The 12,512-nt window shown below is 43.1% G+C and overlaps 1 protein-coding gene across 2 annotated transcripts in view; it reads right to left on the bottom strand.

Annotated features, from left to right (window-relative positions):
- The window catches only part of ccdc83 (coiled-coil domain containing 83), a 62,516-nt gene that overhangs the window by 24,214 nt on the left and 25,790 nt on the right, over positions 1 to 12,512 (bottom strand). For both annotated transcript variants that reach the window (XM_067985452.1, XM_067985453.1), the window contains 3 exons: positions 11,324 to 11,492; positions 2,648 to 2,815; positions 988 to 1,079 (listed from right to left, as the gene is read on the bottom strand). In XM_067985452.1, coding sequence (XP_067841553.1) covers positions 988 to 1,079; positions 2,648 to 2,815; positions 11,324 to 11,492 — 429 coding nt within the window. The remainder of the gene's footprint in view (positions 1 to 987; positions 1,080 to 2,647; positions 2,816 to 11,323; positions 11,493 to 12,512) is intronic.

Here is a 12,512-nt window from a genome sequence, read left to right as displayed (position 1 = left end):
GCCGACTAATTTCTAGGCATCTGTCTGGGATGCCTAAAAAACCCCTACAAATTTAGCAGTGGGACCAACATCTTGGATGCTAAATTGGTATGCTTTGTGCCCATTTTATGCCCAAAAAATGGGCACAACTCATTCCAATTTCTACCCCTATAATTCCTGGTCCTCATTATAAATAAATGTGTAAAAATTACAGTCACTACATCGTGATGGGAAGCGAATTCTCGGCAGAAAGGACATTACTAATAGCACATAGGATGGATACATTTTTCAAGCAGAGATGCAGTTAACATTCATTTGTAATTGTTATTTTCATTGTGTTAGGTTATAGGTATAAATCCAAGACATGTTTGATCTGGTATTAAGAAAATATCTGCAGCAGGTGCTTTCAAAAACCTTCAGGCATGTAAATAAAAACTTTGGGTTAGGTTTATATTACAAATAGGATGATTGCTCCTTAGTGAGTTTATAAAATGCAAGGAGACATTAATTGAAATTAGTTTTAATTAATGAAATCTATTCTAACGTAATTGCAATTAATCATTTTTATATTTGTAATAGTTAAATGAATGGCATAAAACAAAAGTAATAATGTTATTGACTGTAAATTGCCAGAATAGCTGAGGTGATTATTACAAAGATATAGAGTGATTAAAAATGGAGTATGGGACACTTCTGAGCGATAGTGCTGCTTCAGAACTCCTTGGGTCACCTCTATCATTGCTGTGGTGTATGGTGATGAGTTTCCCAGCAAAATGTTGCCTTTCGATCACTGCTGAAGAATCGGGGCAAACAATGGTTAGACTTATGGCAAGCGTTGCTAATAATGCCGATGCCGCAAATTCCTGGACATTGTGTGTTCTGGCTGCTTTCACCATTTTTAATATCTGGGAGACTACTATTAAATTTTAGCAACCAAAATTCTGCAGCACAAGAGTTGTAATGCTTAGTTGCACAATAAGAAAATGATAAATTGAACATTTGAGTTACCTGTGTAGCAAATGCCTTCTTTTTATCCATTTGTTCCTTCGTTAATTTGTCAGTATTTTCTTTTGACCTATCTAAGGCTCTACGAAAGTGATCTTTGAAAACAAAGATAAATTTAAAAATGTAAAATCACAGCTGCCCCAATAACTTTGCATAAGTCACCACATGATGTAGTGTTAAGTCATTTGGCTCAGCAAGATCCCATATTCAGTCCCTTGCATGTATTGAGTTTGCCAAACTCATCTGGGGAAATAGCAGGAGTGCTGCAATTGGCCTTCTTGTCACTGAGCTTCATAAGTGAAAACGGACCAAAGCTCATTATCCAGTGACCCCTGCTGTGTGGTTGTCGGATAAGGTCATGAACATGTTCAGTTGTGATGGCCCCAATGATAGAATATTATGGCAACAGCCATTTGCCATGCTCACACATGAAAAATGGTCTGTTAGGCTGGATCCCATGGGATCACTCCTACTCATGAAACCATACATTAGCAAAAGTAAGAGCTTTCAGGATAAGAGAAGAAAAATACAAGATGGAAACTTATTCTGATATTCACTTGGCAAAAATAAATCCACAATTTGTTATAATATGGAAAGATATGACTTAAGACAACTTATGATGAATCTACATCTTTTTATTCTCTGCAGCTTGATCACAATATCTACTGTACTCTGACTGCCATAAATGGCCACCTTATTTATTTGGAAATGCCACTATGCTGCTGACTATGATTGACTTCATTTGGCATCAGTTTGAGTAAATTCGACCGGTTAAAATGTAGTGTCAGCTTGGTTCAGTTGGTACCACTCTCTCCTCAGAGTCAGAAGGTTATGAGTGCAAGCCCCATTCTAGTTTAATACTTCAGTGCAGTATTGTGGGAGTGCTGCGTTGTCGGAGGTCTTTCGGCTAAGATATTAAACTTAGGCCACATCTGCCAGGTAGATGTAAAAGATCTCATGGCACTACCGGAAGAAGAGAATTACAGAATCATTATCCGGTTATACCTTCATTTGCTGTTTGTGCAGCCTTGCTATATGTAAATTAGCTGCTGCATTTGCCTACACAGTGACTACACTTCAAAAGCAATCCAAAAGCCGGAGCCTAGAGGGAGGGTGATCGAAGGTCGGGGAGATGGAGATCAGGAGCCAGAGCTTGGGGGTAGGAAGATCCGAGGTTGGGGTCGGAGGTCAGGGATCTCGGGGGGGGGGGGGCAGGAGTCAAGGATCTCGGGACCAGGGAGGAGGGGGGGAGGGTCGGGGATCTTGGTGGGAGGAGGAAGATCGAAGGTCAGGGATGTCGGGGCCGGGACGGGACGGCAGGGAGCGGCTGCGATCGAAATGGTGCGTTATAGGCAAGTACCTTAACTTTTTCTTTGCAGGCAATCTTTAGGGTTGGTTTCTCCAAGTGCAGCCAGCACAGGCAGGGAGACCAATGTTGGCGCAGGGACCTGAAGCAGGCGTTAGGCCCCTTATTTGCATATGCAAAGGATCCAATGCCTGCTTCAGTCGTGGTTAAAGGATGCCTCTTGTTTGTCCTTACCCAAAATGGCGAGCGGCGCACTTGCACTTCCTGCCCATAATTTTGGGCACTTAGGAGGCTGCGAAGCGCCTGAAAAACGGGCGCTACGCGACTCAATTTCTAGGCCATAAATGTTAAACATACCTTTCATCTCATTAAAACTTTTCGCCAGCTGTACGAGTTCATTTTCCTGAAGCTTAATATATTTGGCGTGCTCAACGCTTCCATCATTCTTGTACTCCAGCCAATACTCCTTCACTCCATTCTCCGTCAGAATTTTCTGCTCCACATCATTTATATTAGACAGTATCTCTGGTCCAAACAGAAAAATACATTCAACCTTGATAAGAATTTTAAACATGTCCAGTATACAGATTTTCCAGTTTGTCAGGCAATCACAAGCAACAACAACAAAAAAAATCAAAGATAAAATAAGGCGGTCTGGCAACACAGCAGAGTGGTGTACAACAACTTGCATAGAGGTAGATAGTCCACCTACACCTCTAACAAGTGGGAGGAGCTCATGGATTTATTCATCTCCAAGATAGAGACCATCCATTTAGCTGTCTCTGCTACATCCCCCTGCCCATTAAGCCAAACCTGTATCCACCCTAACCCTGAATCTTGGTCTGTCTTTAGTTTCTCCTCCAAGCTCTTCTCAACCATGAGCCCTACCTCTGTTCCCTAACCCTATTCTCACTAAACTCTTTACTACCCAACTTCCCATCCTGTCCCCATTTTAGCCAATAGTCTAAATGGTTCCCTCTCCTCGGACACTCTCCCTTACATGTCAAAACCACCATCATTACCCCTCTTGTCAAAAAGCACTCCCTAAAAATCTCTGTCCTCGCCAACTATCATCCCATCTTCAACCTCCCTTCTCAAGTTTAAGCATGTTGTTGCTGCCCAGATCCATGCCCACCTGTTCTATTACTTCCCGTTTGAATTCTTCCAATCGGGTTTCCTCCCAAACCACACTGAAGCAGCCTTAACCTAAGTCACAAATGACATTCTCTGTGACTGTGATCCAGATGCATTCTCTCTCCTCGTCCACCTTGATCACTCTATAAGCTTCCACAGTCAATCGCATGATCGTCCTCCAATACATCTTCTGTTGTCCAGCTCCATGGGATTGCCCTTGCTTAGTTTCACTCTTAACCTATCCAATTGTAGCCACACCACCTCTAGCAATGGCTTCTCTTCCCACTCCTGCATTTTCGGAATACCCACCAAGGATCCATACTTGGTCCCCTCCTCTTCTTCATCTACATGATGTCCCTTGGCAACATCATTTGAAGCCACAGCATCCATAGGTAAGCAAATCACAACCAGCTCTACCTTTCCACCAAGTCTCTCAACCCCTCAACATCTCTATGCTATCCAACATGTGCCTTAGATGAGCTGTAACTTCCTTCAACTAAACATTGGGAAGACTGATTGTCGCTTTTAGCCTCCACCACAAATGTATACCCTCAGTACCAACTCTACACCCATCTCTGACCACTGTTTCATGCTGAACCAGATCGGTATACATTTGTGACCTCCAGACTCTATGCGGGCAATTTTAACTTTCGGCGATAGTGTAAATCGGACGATATTTGATCAGCTGCCCGATATACACCACTTCCGATTTTCTTTTGCATTGATTTAAATTGGCAGCCGATCTGATACTGCCCGTTTTACACCATCTTACCTACTTGACCTCGTCCTCACCAATCTCCCTGTCGCAGATGCATCTGTCCATGACCGTATTGGTAGGAGTGACCACCGCACAGTTCTTGTGGAGACGAAGTCCAGTCTTCGCACTGAGGACACCATCCAATGTGTTGTGTGGCACTACCACCATGCTAAATGAGATAGATTCAGAACAGATCTAGCAGCTCAAAACCGGGCATCCATGAGGCGCTGCGGGCCATCAGCAGCAGCAGATTTGTATTCCAGCACAATCTATAACCTCATGGCTTGGCATATTCCTTACTCTACCATTACCAAGCCAGGGGATCAATCCTGGTTCAATGAGGAATGTAGAAGGGCATGCCAGGAGCAGCACCAGGTGTACTGAAAAATGAGGGGCCAACCTGGTGAAGCTACAACTCAGGACTACATGCATGCTAAACAGTGGAAGCAACATGCTATAGACAGAGCTAAGCGATTCCACAACCAACGGATCAGATCAAAGCTCTGCAGAGCTGCCACATCCAGTCATGAATGTTGGTGGACAGTTAAACAACTAACGGGAGGAGGAGGCTCTGTGAACATCCCCATCCTCAATGATGGGCAGAGTCCAGCACATGAGTGCAAAAGACAAGGCTGAAGCATTTGCAACCATCTTCAGCCAGAAGTGCCGAGTGGATGATCCATCTCGGCCTCCTCCCGATATCCACACCATCACAGAAGCCAGTCCTGAGCCAATTCAATTCACTCCACGTGATATCAAGAAATGGCTGAGTGCACTGGATACAACAAAGGCTATGGACCCCGACAACCTCCCAGCTGTAGTGCTGAAGACTTGTGCTCCAGAACTAGCTGCGCCACTAGCCAAACTGTTCCAGTACAGCTAAAACACTGGCATCTACCCGACAATGTGGAAAATTGCCCAGGTATGTCCTGTTCACAAAAAGCAGGACAAATCCAATCCGGCCAATTACCGCCCCATCAGTCTACTCTCAATCATCAGCAAAGCGATGGAAGGTGTCGTTGACAGTGCTATCAAGCAGCACTAACTCACCAATAACCTGCTCACCGATGCTCAGTTTGGGTTCCGCCAGGACCACTCGGCTCCAGACCTCATTACAGCCTTGGTCCAAACATGGACAAAAGAGCTGAATTCCAGAGGTGAGGTGAGAGTGACTGCCCTTGACATCAAGGCAGCATTTGACCGAGTGTGGCACCAAGGAGCCCTAGTAAAATTGAAATCAATGGGAATCAGGGGGAAAACTCTCCAGTGGCTGGAGTCATATAAGGCACAAAGGAAGATGGTAGTGGTTGTTGGAGGCCAATCATCTCAGCCCCAGGACATTGTTGCAGGAGTTCCTCAGGGCAGTGTCCTAGGCCCAACCGTCTTCAGCTGCTTCATCAATGACCTTCCCTCCATTATAAAGGTCAGAAATGGGGATGTTCGCTGATGATTGCACAGTGTTCAGTTCCATTCGGAACCCCTCAGATAATGAAGCAGTCCATGCCCGCATGCAGCAAGACCTGGACAACATCGAGGCTTGAGCTCATAAGTGGCAAGTAACATTCGCACCAGACAAGTGCCAGGCAATGACCATCTCCAACATGAGAGAGTCTAACCACCTCCCCTTGACATTCAACGGCATTACCATCGCCAAATGCCCCACCAACATCATCCTGGGGGTCACCATTGACGAGAAATTTAACTGGACTAGCCACATAAATACTGTGGCTACAAGAGCAGGTCAGAGGCTGGGTATTCTGCGGCGAGTGACTCACCTCCTGACTCCCCAAAGCCTTTCCATCATCTAAAAGGCACAAGTCGGGATTGTGATGGAATACTATCCACTTGCCTGGATGAGTGCAGCTCCAACAACACTCAAGAAGCTTGACACCATCCAGGACAAAGCAGCCCGCTTGACTGGCACCCCATCCACCACCCTAAACATTCACTCCCTCCACCACCGGCGCACAGTGTCTGCAGAGTGTACCATCCACAGGATTCACTGCAACTTGCCAAGGCTTCATCGACAGCACCTCCCAAGCCCGGGACCTCTCCCACCTAGAAGGACCAGGGCAGCAGGCACTTGGGAACAACACCACCTGCACGTTTCCCTCCAAGTCACACACCGTCCCGACTTGGAAATATATCGCCGTTCCTTCATCGTCGTTGGGTCAAAATCCTGGTACTCCCTACCTAACAGCACTGAGGGAGAACCTTCACCACACAGACTGCAGCGGTTCAAGAAGGTGGCTCACCACCACCTTCTCAAGGACAATTAGGGATGGGCAATAAATGCTGGCTTTGCCAGCGATGCCCACATCCCATGAACGAATAAAAAAAAACCTATCACTGAAAATTAAAATTACTCTCTATTACTATAAAGTTCTTCTGGTTGGACTCCCATCCTTTATGAACTTCAAAGCATTCCTATCCCACATCACATCAATCCTCCAATCACACTTGTCCTTACTGACCTATATTGGTTCCTGATCACCCAATGTCTCAGATCCTTGTGATTAAATCCATGGCCTCGCTCCTCGAGCCCTACAACTCCCACCCACTATTATTCTCTACAGCTCTAACTCTGGCCTTTTATGCATCATCCCTCTCTTTGCTTCACCATTAGTGTCCTTCAGTCCCTTAGGTCCCATTCTATGGAATTCCTAAACGCTTCTGCCTCTCCACTTCCTTCTCCTCTTTAAAACTCATCTCTTTGATTAAATTTTTGGTAAACCTCATAAGCACTCTCTCTTTTTCTCAGCGTCCGTTTCCCTTATGTCTCTGTGAACCACCTTGAGATTATTTTCTAGTTCAAGGTGTTACATAAACAAACAACTTGCATTTATATAGCGCCTTTAACATAGTAAAACATCCCAAGGCGCTTCACAGGTGTGATTTTCAAACAAAATTTGAAACTGAGCCACATAAGGAGATATCATCGAACCATAGAATCATAGAATGGTTACAAAGCCATTTGGCCCAGCAAGCCTGTGCCAGAGGTTTTAGGGCAGGTGACTAAAAGTTTGGTCAAAGAAGTAGGTTTTAAGGAGCATTGTAAAGGAGGATAGAGAGGCGGAAAGGTTTAGGGAGGGTAGTCCAGAGCTAAGGGCCTAGGCAGCTGAAGGCACGGCCGCCAATGGTGGGGCAATTAAAATTGGGGATGCGCAAGAGGCAAGAATTGGAGGAGCACCGAGATCTCAGAGAGTTGTAGGGCTGAAGGAGGTACAGAGATATGGAAGAGCGAGGCCATGGAGGGATTTGAAAACAAGGATGAGAATTTTAAAATCAAGGCGTTCCCGGACCAGGAGCCAATGATGGTCAGCGAGCACAGGGGTGATGGTTGAAAGGGACTTGGTGCGTGTTAGGATACGGGCAGCAGAATTTTTGATGAGCTCAAGTTTATGGAGGGTGGAAGATGGGAGGCCAGCCAGGAGAGCATTGGAATAGTCAAGACTAGAGGTAACAAAGGCATGGATGAGGGTTTCAGCAGCAGATGAGCTGAGGCAGGGGCAGAGGCAGCGATGTTACGTTGGTGGAAGTAGGCAGTCTTGGTGATGGAGCGGATGTGTGGTTGGAAGCTCATCTCAGGATCAAATAGGATGCCAAGATGGTCTGGTTCAGCCTCAAACAGCGGCCAGGAAAGGGATGGAGTCAGTGGCTAGGGAACGGAATTTGTGGCGGGGACTGAAGACAAAGGCTTCGGTCTTCCCAATATTTAGTTGGGAGACAATTTTTGCTCATCCAGTCAGACAAGCAGTGTGACAAATCAGACAGTGGAAGGATCGAGGGAGGTTGTGGTGCTGAGGTAGAGCTGGGTGTCGTCAGCGTACATGTAGAACCTGACGTTATGTTTTCAGATGATCTTGCCAAGAGGCAGCATGTAGTAACTGCACGCCTCATTTAAGGGAACATCTCAGAATGCTTTACAAAGGGAGAGGAGGAGTCTGAGCAAGGAATAAAAAAAATTTAGGGAGGGCAGAAAAGACTGAAGGTACAGTTAATGAGGTAATTTTTTTTAGGTTTTCGGTGGCAGAGAGATAGCACGGCAAATTGGTTTTGGGAAACTGGTGTATTCCCCATCTACTAGGTTGCTGTGTCACAAAGATTGGAAGTAGATTTGCACCTATAGTTCTTCACATCAAGTTCCTGGTCTCTGACACGTGATTCGTAGCAGGCGCCGAATAGAAATTCCACATGATTCTCCTTAGTGAGGTAGAGAAAAGCTTAAGTTATCCGAAGTTGCTCTTGCTGACCTTGGATTTGATTAAAGAGCATGTTATGGCGGATAATTGGGATTGAATTTCCGTGGGGGTTGTGCCAAAGTAAAGCTTTTTGTATGCTCTCCCAACAGTTTACTTATCCAAAATCCATGAAGATTCCCATTTTCCAGCCATTTATGTCATCTTTCTGAGATTGAGATTACATACCAGTAAAATAAAAAGTTTATCTTACACACTTGAAAATATCAGCAACTATGCATAGTGATCCACTGATATCAATGGAAATCCAGACCATCTCTCACTACTGTCATATGGACTGATGAACAACTGATCCTTTACCAGGGGAAAAAGTAAAGATTTATGTTTTAAAATATGAAGTTTTGTGTTCAAGGATGAAAGACTATGCAAAAGATGATGGGCCACGATATTATAATTGAACTGCAACATTAAATTTTGTTTATAACCAGAAAGGATACGCGGGGTACACTTACATAACAAAAATTTTGTGTTGCTGCAAATTAGTTTTGGCTTCATGCCAATGCTAACCTTTGTCAGTCAGCTGGCCATTCCAAAACACACTACAGATACTCTGTAAAACAAGGGGTTAATCCTGGAGTTCTGTAAAACTGCTACTTAAGACAACGACCTAAATATTCTGATGTTACCAGAAGATCAATGTTCAGCTGGGTCTGAATAAGACCTCTTAAGGTTATTAATAGTGAATTAAGCAAAGATGTGCTCTGTCTTACAATAAAAAGATTAGCGAGCAACAGGCCTTTGTCAAACTAATTTACATTTGTCAATCATTATTCTGATACATGCCTGTCTAGTCGAACCAGACTGTTCACAACCATGGCATCCTATTTGACCGAGATGAGTTTCTGACCACATATCCGCACCAAGACTGTCTACTTCCACCTCCGTAACATCGTCCGTCTCCGCCCCTGCCTCAGCTCATTTGCTGCTAAAACCCTCATCCATGCCTTTGTTACCTCTAGACTTGACTATTTCAATGCTCTCCTGGCCAGCCTCCCATCTTCTACCCTCCATAAACTTGAGCTCATCCAAAACTCTGCTGCTCCTATCCTAACTCGCACCAAATCCCGTTCAACCATCACCCCTGTGCTCGCTGACCTACATTGGCTTCCAGTCCAGGAACGCCTCGATTTTAAAATTCTCATCCTTGTTTTCAAATCCCTCTATGGTCTCGCCTCTCCCTATCTCTGTAACCTTTTCCAGCCCTACAACCTTCCTAGATCTCTGCGCTCCTCCAATTCTTGCCTCTTGCGCATCCCCGATTTTAATCGCTCCACCATTGGCGGCTGTGTCTTCAGTTGCCTAGGCCCTAAGCTCTGGAATTCCCTTCCTTCCTCTCTATCCTGCTTTTAAGGCACTCCATAGAACCTAACTCTTTGACCAAGCTTTTGGTCACTTGTCCTACTATCTCCTTTTGTGGCTCAGTGTCAAATTTTGTTTGATAATGCTCCTGTGCAGCACCTTGGAACGTTTTACTACGTTAAAGGTACTATATAAATGCAAGTTGTAGTTGATGTCTTGAAAAGGATTTATGCAACCGAGTTGATCCTCTTGATTTGCTAATAAGGTTTAGATTTTGCGTGTAGTCTTGTCTTAGTAAAATTTAAGGTATAAAGTCATGCTTTTCCCCATCCCTAATTCAGAGTAGAGCAGAGAGAAAGGAAGGGAGTGATATTCCAAGAAGCTCCCAAGAAAGTGTTAGGATGTTATCTTAGAAAGAACAGAAAGTTAAAAATAAATGGTAAAGAGCTTTTGAGTTTAGAGGTTAACCAAACAGAAATAAAACTTGTAAAATGTGTCACAGCAATAAGTTAATCATTTAAGTCTCTGAACACAGGGAAAGTTATAACATACATTGCAAAGAGATAATATATGCGCAAGGTTAATTAAGCTATGCTGAGAAGATGATGACTGACAAAAGACGACAACAGCAATGGACAGTGACAATGATCACAGCTAGCGACTTGTTAAGGACATCCCCAGCACTGAAGCTAAGCTGAGAGATAAAGCTTTCATCAGTCAACCTACTAAATGGAAGAATTTGTATGTTTTATATTTCAGAGGAATAACTAAATGCTGAATGTCAGTGACCCAAAGAAAACTTTAACTTTATTTAGAAATATAGTTCTGTAATATTGTCAGTAAGCAGTCTGAGATACCATAAAACATTTAAGAACCAAGTACTTGGTAATTCCCAATTTTTAACCTAATGATAGATGTAACTGATGCATTCTAATACTATCCTGTGTCCGACTTCACCTGTGATATCTGACAAGTAGGAGTATTGTACTGTGTTCTGATTGTGACTGGTTTAGCTTGTGCAACTGTTAATACAATTTGGACTGGCTAATATAAGACTGTTCAAAGGTGAGCTAATTTGGTATCTTAAAACCTTAGATATGAATGGTAAATCTCCACCCCAATACTCTGATGTAAAAATGTAGGAAAATGGAAACTGACTCTGAAATGAAACATAATGAGACTCCCTCTTCCAGGGAGTTTCACTTTGCTTCACTTTTGTGTCAGAACAGGTCCTGCCTCTGGATTCAGAACCTGTACTGACACTATAACTACAGTATCGGAATTCAATATATCGATATGCACAAGTGCCAAGACTATTATTTCTGTAATGAAGAAACAATACAACAGGACATTTCTTCCTAAGACTTGCCAAAATAAATCAGGTGTCACTTGCCAGATTGCAAAAATTTAAATTGAACATGCCATCATAATGCAAGAATTAAGAATTGACAGGGTACTGCCACAGTGTAAGTGTCCAGGTGTGCATATGAATATGGCTTATACACAACCTATTGCGGTTGATGAAAATGTAGATGATTATCAAAAGCCTTGAAAAAGGAATTCAGCTAATATAATTGCTAATACCTTGTACTTGCTGTTTGTTTTGTTTAATTAGCTCCACGTATTCTTTCATGGCCTGTTCTATTTGCTCTTCGTTGATTATCTCTTTGCCTTCCACTTCTTTGTCCTGCTCCTTGGCCTTTTTGAATAGTTGTCTGATGTGTTCCTTCTGCTCCTTCTTCAACTGTTCATTCTTATAAAAATTAAGATAAATTAGATATTAAAATAGCATTGGTACGGTCTGTGCAAAAAAGGTATTTGCCAAACTTCTTCTGTTTGTGTACAAACACAAGGTAATGATGTAAATTGCATCAAACATATCTGTATCACTATATGTGATGTCATCATGGTAAAAAAGGATACAAAACTCTGCTTGCTCTTCACCCCCCCCCCCAAAAAAAAATATTTTAAAATCAAGTTTCATTTTTTTTTAAATGTGACAAGCAAGACAAAGAAAACTACTGGAAAAAACATGTTCAGTGACAGGAGTAAGTCCTCCCTCACGGAAAGAATAAAACTAAGTTTAAGAAGAAAATTTATCATGGTGACATAGTAGTGCCACAAAGTTAGTTATGATGCAAGTTTGTTACATTGATTATAAGTTTCTATTTGTGACACAAAGGCAAGATCGGATGCTTTAAAAAAACATATAGATCTCACAGGCTACTTTTACACAAGCAACCAATTTAAGAGCAGTAATTGTGCATTGTGCAGCAAAGCCCATAAACAGGGAAGGAAACAAGAGTGCTTCTAAAAATAGGACTGATGATTGAAGTAAAAATCGCAAAGTGCATCACAATTATTAATTAATCATTTAAGTCTCAATGCAGAGAAAGTAACAGTGTCCAGCATAAAGATATAATGTACATGCAAGATTTGTTAAACTAGGATGAGATGAGTAGAATAGATGAATCATACAGAGCAAGAAAGTCTCAAATTCAATCCCCCATGTGTACTGAATTAGCTGATCTCAACTGGAGTGCAGACAAGGGTGCTAAAATTGGCCTCAACACCCGAGTTATACGGCCAAAACAACTGAGTTTCTGACCCTGATTGTTACCCAGCAACATCTGCTAGAAGTGTAGATGTGTTCACATTGAGTGCGGATAGGATTGGGCTCAACTGTAATGACCCACAAGGTTGAATGGCCTGTTAACAGGCACTGTCAATGCTCAGATGTGAATAATAGGCCACTGAGTGAGGTACCAGAGGG

This window comes from Heptranchias perlo, chromosome 6 (assembly GCF_035084215.1).
Source record: "Heptranchias perlo isolate sHepPer1 chromosome 6, sHepPer1.hap1, whole genome shotgun sequence".
Lineage (NCBI taxonomy): Eukaryota > Metazoa > Chordata > Chondrichthyes > Hexanchiformes > Hexanchidae > Heptranchias > Heptranchias perlo.
The sequence above is the reverse complement of the archived record's forward strand: the minus strand, read 5'-3'. Positions and strand labels throughout refer to the sequence as shown.